Consider the following 10953-nt stretch of genomic DNA (forward strand, 5'->3'; position numbering starts at 1 on the left):
ACGTCCCCACACCTTGGCAGGGCCCCCAGGCAGCAAGGAGCAGGCCCAGCCAGCTCCGGGGAGCCACGAGGGGTTCTCCCCATGAATCTCCTTCACTAAGGAGGGAAAGGAGGATGTGGCAGACCACGCAGGCCCTGGCACTTGGGAATGAGGAAGCCTGGGGGGGACATCCTCAGTGTGGAGGTGGAAAAGGGTCCATGAAGTTACCTGACAAGAATTCTTCCCAGCTTCTTTATAGCCACAGAGCATCCCTTCCAGTACTACACTCTTCTTTGTTGTTATGGCTTTCTGAATCATCGTATTACACCTTTCATGGTGCATGATGTCTTGGTCGACCTCATGGAGAACAGCTGTAATGGGGTTGCCGCCTACACGGGAAGAAACTCAGCAGTGGGTGGTTGTGCCCAGGCGGACAGTAAGACCCTCAGCACCTAGAATCCACTTTGAAAAAAGCAGGGCAGTGGGTATCGTCTCCATTTGGCACCGGAGGAAATGGAGGCCCAAAGTAGACAGGGGGAGAAAAGGCTCAGTTGGTTAAGCGACTGCCTTCGGCTCAGGCCATGATCCTGGAGTCCCGGGATCGACTCCCGCCTCGGGCTCCCTGCTCAGCAATAAGTCTGCTTCTCCCTCGGACCCTCCCCCCTCTCATGCTCTCTCTCAAATAAATAAATAAATAAAATCTTTTAAAAAAAAAAGAGAGAGAGAGAGAGCATAAAGAAGAGCCAATCCGGATGGGAAGAGGGCAAGGTCTCACCAGCCCGAGAAATGATAATCAAGCATCTGTTACTCTGAGTATCAACAGTAATAGCGACAGGGATCCTGTGCATCAGCAAAGTGTCTTTACTTTTGAGCAGGATCACGGACTCTCGAAGGGGTAGTGCCCCAGAGTTACCAACCCAGCCTCTTCCCAGAGATAGGAGGCCCTACAGCCTCAGCAACAGAGACCTGGCTCTGCCTACACCTAAAAGCACAGGAAGCTCCCTGACAAGCAAGGCCAGTACTTTCGGAGATGGACAGCTCTGACGGGCAAACAACTCATCACCTGCTGAGCAGATACCCACCCCGGAGAGAACTCCAAAGCCTTTGGCTCCGTCCCCAGGGAACCTAAAAATACCCCCACACCAGACAGTCAGGGTCCCTCACAAATTTACAGAAAGAGACTTCACCCAGGTGTCTCTTCTCCTGAGAGCAGCTCCGGTCCCCGGGACCCGTGCCTTTCCTTAAATGACTACCATGAAATATTTGTGCTGCAACAAAAAACCTCTACCAATTTCCAGGCTCAAGCCAATCAGGAGCCATTACTCTGGCTGCGGCTAAACTGCCCCCCTCCTCCTCCAGGCAGTCCTCCTCCCTGTTCCTCTCTATAGACTTTTTGCCTACTTCAGGGTTGGGCTGCCTCCCTCTTCCTGGGTATGCTACCTGCCTCACAGTCTCACCATATTCCTCTTTTCTGCGCATCCAGTCACCCAGCACGTGGTCCCAGCTTCCACCCAGAAGGTCTTCTGAGGGATGCATACAGGCTGGATGGTCACAGTGAAGTTTACAGGGTGGAGGAGCTGGAGAAGGGCAAGGTCCTTTTGAATGGTTCCGACTACTGAGAGCTCGGGGTGGATGACGATGTTTCGGACGGGGATCACCACACTGGTGATTTCTTTATAGACACTCCGACCTCCCATCTTGACACTGTAGTGGAATTGGCTGTGGGAGAGAGGACATGCCCCTCATAGAGACCTCTTCCACACATTGCAGATGCTTCCCAGCCTGGCCCCAACGCCCCTCACCACTCTTTCTACCGGCCTATCACCCAACAGCCCTCCTTAATGCCTCTCGACATTGGTATGCTCATCCAAACGATTGGTTTTGTTCACTAAATTAGTACTCCTAGTAAGGAGACGGCCAGTGCCCAACCCAGCCCGTTTCTCGGGGATGCGCGCCCTGCCTGGGTTGGACTGGGTTTGGGTTTTGTCAAGTTGCTAGGGCAACAGAACCTAATGGGTATTTGAGGAGAGCAGGGCCGGCTTCAGAACTCGGTCTCTACTTGTCACTCCTCACCTTAAAATACAGTGGCCTGCAGTCAGCACCCACTGCTGTGTGATGAGGGAGCCTCTGCACACGTGTTTCTCGTTGATCCTCACGCTCACCTGCCAAGGCCACTTCCCCTCTTCGGCCTCCTTTCCTCCCAAGATTTTCGCAACTACTTGGCCACACCCTGGGGTGAGAACAGCGTGGGAGGAAGAACCTCAAAGAAACAGAGCCCGGGCTTCCCGGGAGAGCACCAGGTGCCCCTCGGACAGGGTGGGTAAAGGCCTTGGCCTCTTAGACTCCAGCGCAGTGCTGCCGAGTCCCCAGGCCCTGCACCCGCAGACCTCCAAGGCCACATGGCGTCCCACTCAGACTCCACAAGTGGGGCTACATTCCTCAGGCCCTCAGGGCACGGGAGGGGGGACCCCTGGCTCCCCCAGACTCCCCGGGGAGCACCGGCTCCCACTCGCGGGCCTCAGCCCCCTACGAGGCTCCCAACACCAGGCGTCACCTGGGATCAGTTCCACCAACTGGGAGAATACAGCAGCCTCTTGGGGCCCCGGGGTCGCAGACGGTCCCTCAACCCTCCCCAGGCTCGCGCCGGGGCCCTCGCGGCCGCCCCCCGACGACGACGACGGGGAGGTGGGCGCCGGGGAGGGTGGGCGTGGCGCGGACCCGTCCCGCGCCGCCTCCAGCTGGGGCTGGAGGAGCAGGAGCCAGAGCAGGAGGCTCAGGGAGCCGCCAGGTGGGGACGCCATGGGCCCGCCGGCGCCGCGCGTCTCACGGTGGCAGGCGGACCGGTCCACGGGGCGTGCGCGCGGCGGAAACGGCGGCTCCTAGCGCGGCGGGCCTGAGTGCGAAACATCGCACCCCCAGGTTCACCCGGGGCCTCTCTCCGCTCCGAGTCCCGCCGTACCCCGTCCAGGCCGCAGGGGCCGGGGTGCTTCCGAAGGCACTGCCCTTGACAGGGACCTCCCCGTTCCGGGGACACCGCCTGATGCCCCTGCCCCTTCTGGTGCGGTCTCTGGGCTGGAGCTGTTGAGGCCAGGCGGCCGGAGCATTACCCGAGGAGCCTTAATTCTCCATAATGGTTCCTCAGCTCAGGACTTCACCCACCAGACCGAGATTTTGGGGTGGGGGACTATACAGATTAAATAGTTCAGACAAAGGAGTAGGCTGCTGTTCTATTTCAGTGATAGTGGCGCCTTAAAAAATTAGCCAGCACCAAAGATACCTGCAAGTCAGTCCATTCTTCTTAGCGCTTGGTCCCTGGCATCGGTCCTGGTGGCGTGTCCTTTGTCTTTGTGGCCTAAAGGCTTCTGCTAGGCCTCTGCCTCTCTGGGCTTCAACCTCCCCGTTGAAGTCAGGGAGAAAACAACAATCACAGCTTCTGAATTGCAGTACTTCCCACTTTTCCCTGGCCAAAACGGGACAGCCAGTCACAGTGTTTTTCAGGAATGGGGATACTCCCCCTGGCAATTTACGTCTCAACATCCTGGTGAAGGGGTTATTCTCTCGGGCCTTCTTGGAGGTTGGAGAAGTGAGGGAGTAGGTCATACATCATGAATCCCTTCCAATATTCTCCACTCTCTCTTTACATTCCGTTCTCTATGTTAAACCAAGGAATTTCTGGCATATCAACTTCCTTTAGTGTGGTCCACCATTGAGTTCAGGCTTCAAACAACCAGCATGTAGAGGCTGCAACATGTAGAATCATGCCCACCTGTCTGAACCAGGAAACCGAATTCAGAATTTCTGGTACGTGTACTCCTGATAAATGTGGGTTCAGGCCTCCCCAGTCAAGCAAGAGTCCTTAGAATCCAATCCTATCATACTCCTCTGGTTTGTTCCGATGTAGATGAGAAAACTCTTGCAGTTCTTTTTGTAAGGAAGGCTTCTCCTCCTGGTTATACTTTGTACCTGTCCAAGAGCATGCTGGGATCTTACTCCAGTTACTAGGTCTAGACGCAGGGAAGACCTGGCAGGGGTGATACAGGTAAAGAGTTGGCATGCACTTATAATGTCCTCAGATGAAGTCAATACAGTGTCTCTAAGGTAAAGAGGACCAGCCTTATCAAATGGGAGGAGGCACTATTTCTACTGGCACAATAGGTTCAATCTGGCTGGAGGATGAGGGTGTCCTAAATCTATCCAAATGTACCCCCATTTGAATTTTCAGGGTCTCTTTCCTGACCAATCCCCTAACTTTTCTTTAAAAGTTCTGATGAAGCTGTTACTTCAATTTATGTTGAAACTCAGCAACCCAAAAGATTGGATACCACATCTTATTTTCATTTCAACTGCATCAACCCTACAGTTCTGCAGTATATGAACTTATTTTAGGGAAATCAGAGAAGGCTTTAATCCAAGAAGTTAAATCTCCAGATTGCCATTTTCTTTCTTTAAAATCATCAGTGCAATAAGAAATAACCAGCCCTTTTCACAATCTTTGTATTCTTCATTTCCACAATAACATCTATTGTGGCAGTCTTTGTGTTATCTTTTAATGAACTGTCAAATGTGAAGCATGGGCTAGTGTAAGACTTTAGAACTTCTAGGAGCTGCAGACACAAGGTGAGCTTGCACCCACTCATAGGGCCTTCTCTACAAACTCCCATCAGGTGTTCCTGAGAAAGATTTGCATCAGGGCAAGAGACCAGAGAAAGCCTTGCTTACAGTACAGGCATTAGGGAGGGGAGCCGGAGCTGCTGTGAGAAAGGCATGATGTGTGGCCTGAATCCTTCAACTCTGTCCCCCATCCCACCAGGCAGCCAATACAAGACCCAGGCCAGCTGCAGCCACTGCCACCACCCCCACTGTCACTTTATGTGACCGGGTGAGGGGCACAAACCTGTCATTTTCAGGGCACAAGTTAAAGCCTACTATAGCTGGGTAAAGAGAACATAAAATAACGTCTACGCCTAAAGGGGGAGCCAGATCTTTGGAGATCTCTTATGCTGGGGGAGAATCAAGATCACTGAGAAGACCTCATCTCTGAGAGCCAAGAAGATAGGACCCGCCTAACAGTGAGGCTGAGCCAGAAAAACAAAGAATGCCTTCACCTCCACTACCAGGCTAGCAAGTGTCCAGGAACAAATAACAGCAGTTTACTGCTGGGGGGAGGAGTAAAAGCATGGAAAGGCATCCTCTTTGACACATAAGCACAGAGAAGACTGACAGCTGAGTGTAGAACAGACACAGAAAAAAATCCAACTAGTCAGCCATCATTCAAAGCAAAAAAATAACGGAAGAATTCGAAGCCTGGTACATAAGGAGGGTAACCACACAACAAAAAAACTTGGCATGATTATCTCAAGACTCTCTACTAAAGAGAAGACTTGCCCATTTCTGAACATATTGTTTGTTTTAAAGATTTTATTTATTTCTTTGAGAGAGAGAGTACAAGCTGGCAGAGGAGGTGGGGGAGAGGCAAAGAGAGAATCCCAAGCAGACTCTGCACTGAGCGTGGAGCCCGACGCAGGGCTCGATCCCAGGACCCTAAGATCATGACCTGAGCTGAAATCAAGAGTTGGACGCCTCACTGACTGAGCCACCCAGGCGCCCCATGAACATATTGTTTACGGAAGTCTCTATTCACCTACGCAGAATGACTAGCTTTCAAACAAAAATGATGAGATACACAATGAAAAGGAAATTGACAACACACTGTCAAGAGACAAACCAATCAACAGAACCAGATTCAGATAGGACATGGGGTTTAGAACTATTACACAGGGAATTTTAAATACTAGGATGAACATGCTCTAGCTGCCATCTTGCCCGTCCCCCCGCCCACCTGCATGTGTACACCTAATCTCAATCTCAGCTGGTATGTCCGAAATGCCCTGAGTGCCTACCCTGCCCCCCATTTCTACTCCAACAAGAGCGGAATTATCATGAACCAGGAGAAACTCACCAAGCTGCAAGCACAAGTGTGCATTGGTGGGAAAGGAACTGCTCACCAAAAGAAGGTGGTTCAAAGACCAGCTCCAGCAGATGATAAAAAACTTCAGTTCTCCTTAAAGAAGTTAGGGGTAAACAATATCTCTGGTATTGAAGAAGTGGATATGTTGCAAACCAAGGAACAGTGATCTATTTTAACAACCCTAAAGTGTAGACATCCCTGGCAGCAAATATTTTCACCAATTCAGGCCATGCTGAGACAAAGCAGCTGACAGAAATGCTACCCAGGATCTTAAACCAACTTGGTGCAGACAGTGTGACTCATTTAAGGAGACTGGCTGAAGCTCTGCCCACACAATCTGTGGATGGAAAAGCACCACGTGCTACTGGAGAGGAGGATGATGATGAAGTTCCAGATCTTGAGGAGACTTTTGGTGAAGCCTCCAAGAATGAAGCAAACTGAATCGAGTCAACTTCTAAAGAAGAAAAACCTTGAAGAAGTTACTGGGAGCTGCTACTTTGTAATTATGACTGCTTTTTAAAATTTTGATCATGGACCTGATAAAAATCTAGGTCTCTAATATTTTTAAGCCCAAGCCTGTTGGACATTGCAGGTCTTTTCAGTTTTTGCTTATACACAATTCATTCTCTGCAACTAATTAAGCTGAAGAGGCCTGGGAATAAAGTTTGAAACAAGGTTAATAAAGTTCTTTACGTAGTATACATACATACATGCTATGATGAACATATTTGAAGGCTCTAGTTCAGAGGTCAATAAATGTTTTCTAAAGAGGGTCAAATAGCAAATATTTTAGGATTTTGAGGTACAAGTAAGGATATTATGTAGGCTTCTATAAAAAGAAGGAAGGAAAATTTTCCATGAAAATATAGTAATAATAGTAATTGGATATAACATTTTGTAATACCAATCTAATGAGAAGAATTTGGGGAGAATAACATTTTACTTAATTGGTTCAAAATTAGTGTTCTCCATCATCAAAATCAATTGCAAATTTTCTGTAATGGTGATCTATAATGGTATTTTATGCATTTAATCTTTTTAATGTCTTTTCGGGGCACCTAGATGGCTCAGTCATTAAGCGTCTGCCTTCAGGTCAGGTCATGATCCCAGGGTCCTGGGATCGAGTCCCACTTCGGGCTCCCTGCCCTGCGGGAAGCCTGCTTCTCCCTCTCTCACTCCCCCTGCTTGTGTTCCCTCTCTCACTGTGTCTCTCTCTGTCAAATAAACAAATAAAATCTTTAAAAAAAATAAAATGTCTTTTCATGTAGATAAGTGCTGCCCAATGTTGACATTAATCTGTGAATATATAGCTTTGAGCATATTCTTCACTTGGAAGGCATTTATTGAGCTATATAAGGTTTTTCTCTTGATATTTGCCTTTGTCATGTCATTAGATTGCAAATTAATCATTTCACTGAAGTTTAGGTGGAAGCTGCTCAACTACACTTAACTGGATTTTGAAATATGTAAATTTCCTTTGCAGCACTTACACAGAGGTCCAAAAACTACTTCTGGAGTTGTAGCAGAAAGCTCAGAAAATACATTCACTGCAAATTTGTGTGGGAATGCATATCTTGCTTGTTTTAACTTTTCACAGCACGAGAACTGTATAAGGCAGCTTGACATAACTTCTGATTCAAAAAACATTAGCTATCACCAAAATGACTTTACCGTAGGATAGACAGCAACAGAAAACTAGCAGAGGATGAGAAAGAAGAAGAGAGGATACCAATATAAGGTCCTTGCACTATTTAAAAAGCAGATACTATTGTTTGAAAGAGGAGGGCAATTAGTTAAAGATATACACTGTAAACTCCAGGGAAGCCAGGGGAACAAAAAGTTAAATAACTATCAATAAGACAATAGCAAAGATAAAATAGAATCATAAAAAACATTCCATTAATTTCAAAGAAAGCAGGAATAGAGAAAAAGAGATGGTACAAATAGAAAGTAATTGGCATGATGGTAGATTTTAATCCAACAATATCAATACTTGCATTAAAGGTAAGTGTTCTATTAAATGAATTAATGCTTCTATTACATAAATTAAAACAGATTGTCAGACTGGATTTTTTTTTAAAGCACAACTCAACGATATACCCACCTTAAATATAAAAACATAGATAGGTTATAGGGAGAGCAACAGAGTATGATATACAATGCAAACACTAATTAAAAGAAGGAGTAGTTATATTACCATCAGGCAAAGCCAGCCTCAGAACAAAGGGTATTACGAGGGATAAACAGAGACATTAATTACAGAATGATAAACAAAATTCTAAATGTGTATGCAGCTAAATACACCTAACAACAGATCTTCAAAATTTACAGAGCAGGGAGAAAAAGACAATCTAGCCAAAATTAGAATTTGGAATTTCAATATGTCTTTCTTAATAATTGATAAAAACAAATACACAGAGAATTAGTAAGAATATGTAAGATCTGCAAAACACTATCCATTAATTAGATCTAATGGACATTTATAGAATACTCTATCCTAGCAACAGCAGAATACACTTTTTTTTCCCAGCATACGTGGAACATACACCAAGAGAGAGCATATTATGATCCCTTAAACAAATGGTAATAAATTTAAAGAACTGAAACTATACAAAATACATCCTCAGATCATAACAGAAACTAGAAGCCAATAACAGAAAAATATCTCGAGGAGCACCTGGGTGGCTCAGTTGGTTAAGTGTCTGACTCTTGATCTCAGGGTTGTGAGTTCAAGCCCTGCATTAGAGCCCAGCATGGAGCCTACTTTAAAAAAAAGAAAAGAAAAGAGAAAAAAAGAAAAATATCTTGAAAATTGCCAAATTTTTCAAAAAATTTTTAAAACTTTGATTTTGGGGACGTCTGGGTGGCTCAGTCGGTTAAACGTCTGCCTTCGGCTCAGGTCATGATCCCTGGGTCCTAGGATAGAGCCCCACGTCTGGCTCCTTGCTCAGGGGAGAGTCTGCTTCTCCCTCTCCCTCTGCCTCTCCCCCCTGCTTGTGCACTCACTCTTTCTTGTGCTCTCTCAAATAAATAAATAAAATCTTAAAAAAAAAAAAAAAACTTTGATTTTGGACTTCCAGAATGTCTTCATGAGAAACTTGGTTGATTCCCTCCCTAAAGAAAAAGCTATTTAACCGGTGAAAATTATTTTTTAAAAAAAGAAAAACTATTTCAGGTCTCTGGAAATTGTCCTATGGGTATACAAAACATTGAGAAATATTTATATGAGAAAATCTACAAAACTTGGTAAGAACAGCAAGAGTCTGTGGCATTTGAGCCATGACCACCTCCCATCCCCCCTCCTTAGCTCCATATTATGGAACTCTACTCTGGACAAGTGGCCATGATGATGGGATCTCCTTCTCCCCCAGCTAAGATTTCACTTCAGAAGAAGCAAGTAGCTGGTGTCTCTCATTCTGCCAAGTCCATCTGCAGAAGCCCTGTTCCAACAGACATGCCCAAGAGAACTGGAGCTCCCTTCCCTCACTTTGCTCCTGCTCATAGGGCAGAAGCTCTACCCCAGGCACTGCAGGCTGAGAATCCTGGGGCTCCAATTGCCCCATCCCAGCTCACTGTTAGACCAGACGTTCCACCTTGGGAAGGGCAAGTGAGAAGACCGATGGGATTGCATCCCTCTCCCCGGTGCCCACTCAGAGAAGAGCAGTTTCACTCCAGGAGAAGCAAGATGCCATCCCCATCCTCAGCTCTGGTATAGCAGCACAAACATTCTGCCCAGGAGGAGAGGCAGGCCGAAAGGAGTGTGCCCTGCCGCTCTGCCTGAAGTAACTGAATTTATTTGGAACAGACGGTAGAGAAATTCTTGCCTAGGGGAGTTGTTTAAAAACAGAGATCATCTTGATGAGCAATTAAGAGAGTTGATAGTTCCATAATACTGGCAGCTAAAAGTGAAACAGAAGACTAGCTCGAAGTTTAACACAGAAAACGAGTGAAAGAGAGAGAGTCAAAAACACTGTACACAAGGGGTGGAGCAAGATGGCAGAGGAGTAGGAGACCTAGATTTCGTCTGGTCTCAGGAATTCAGCTGAATAGGGATCAAACCATTCTGAACACCTACGAACTCAACAGGAGATCAAACAGGAGAGTAGCAACAACTCTCTGAACAGAGAAGCGACCACTTTCTGGAAGGTAGGGTGTGCGGAGAAGTGAATCCAAGGCGATATTCGGGAGGATAGACGGCGGGGGAGGGGCCTCCGCCGGCCGCTTCTGGCAAGTGCTAGAGCCGCGGAGCACAAAATCGGACCTTTTAGAAGTTGGCTCGGCGGAGGGACGTCGCTGCAGTGGCTAAGCGGGGGGTGGAATCCTCCCGGGACAGTGTGGTCTCAGGACCCTTGGGGTCACGGAGAGACCGGGGGTGCCTGAGTGCGCCAGAGCTCCCAGGTATCAGAGCAGGGAAGCCGGCTGCAGAGACGGAGCAGAGTTGCGGGCTCTCAGCTCGGGGTTGCCATAAACTGTGATCCATGGCCCAGTCGGGGCACGGCTCCCCCAGGAGGGACCCAACAAGCAGCAGATCCGGGGAGACTCCCCTTCCTTCCCGGGGAGGAGCGGTGCGGGAACGCACTGCAGGGATCTGCTGGGTTTGGAAACTCCGTGCGGGGTCGGGTGCCAGAGATAGCAACGCTCGATCACAGGCCGGGTGAGCACGGAGTGCGGCCGAAGACCGGGGACATGGGAGTGACTGCTTTTCTCTGGGGACACACTGAGGAGTGGGGCCCCGAGTTCTCAGCTCCTCCAGGTAGAGATTGGGAGGCCACCATTTCTGCCCTGGTCCTCCAAAGCTGTACCGAGAGCTTGCAGGGAACAAAAGCTCCTGAGAGCAAACCGGAGCAGCTTCCTTAGCCCGGACCGACAAGGGCGGGGCAATTCCGCCTCCGGCAAAGACATTTGGAAACCACAGCAACAGGCCCCTCCCCCAGAAGATCAGCACAAACAGCCAGCAAGCCAAGACCAAGTTGATCGATCAAGGAGAATGGGAGAACTCCAGCGCT

General features: G+C 48.0%; 1 protein-coding gene and 1 pseudogene across 1 annotated transcript in view; one reads left to right on the plus strand and one right to left on the minus strand.

Annotated features, from left to right (window-relative positions):
• The window catches only part of PRSS42 (serine protease 42), a 24898-nt gene extending 22104 nt beyond the window's left edge, over positions 1 to 2794 (minus strand). Inside the window, exons 1-4 of the mRNA XM_073901758.1 lie at positions 2534 to 2794; positions 2053 to 2209; positions 1437 to 1698; positions 208 to 368 (exon numbers count right to left, since the gene is read on the minus strand). Coding sequence (XP_073757859.1) covers positions 294 to 368; positions 1437 to 1698; positions 2053 to 2209; positions 2534 to 2780 — 741 coding nt within the window. The 5' untranslated portion in view covers positions 2781 to 2794 and the 3' untranslated portion in view covers positions 208 to 293. The remainder of the gene's footprint in view (positions 1 to 207; positions 369 to 1436; positions 1699 to 2052; positions 2210 to 2533) is intronic.
• Positions 2795 to 5822: 3028 nt separating this feature from the next.
• Positions 5823 to 6388, plus strand: LOC112834154 (transcription factor BTF3 homolog 4 pseudogene; annotated as a pseudogene).
• Positions 6389 to 10953: the final 4565 nt, after the last annotated feature.

Source organism: Callorhinus ursinus, unplaced genomic scaffold, assembly GCF_003265705.2.
Source record: "Callorhinus ursinus isolate GAN/ISIS: 27379988/994484 unplaced genomic scaffold, GSC_fseal_2.0 scaffold15, whole genome shotgun sequence".
NCBI classification, from domain to species: domain Eukaryota; kingdom Metazoa; phylum Chordata; class Mammalia; order Carnivora; family Otariidae; genus Callorhinus; species Callorhinus ursinus.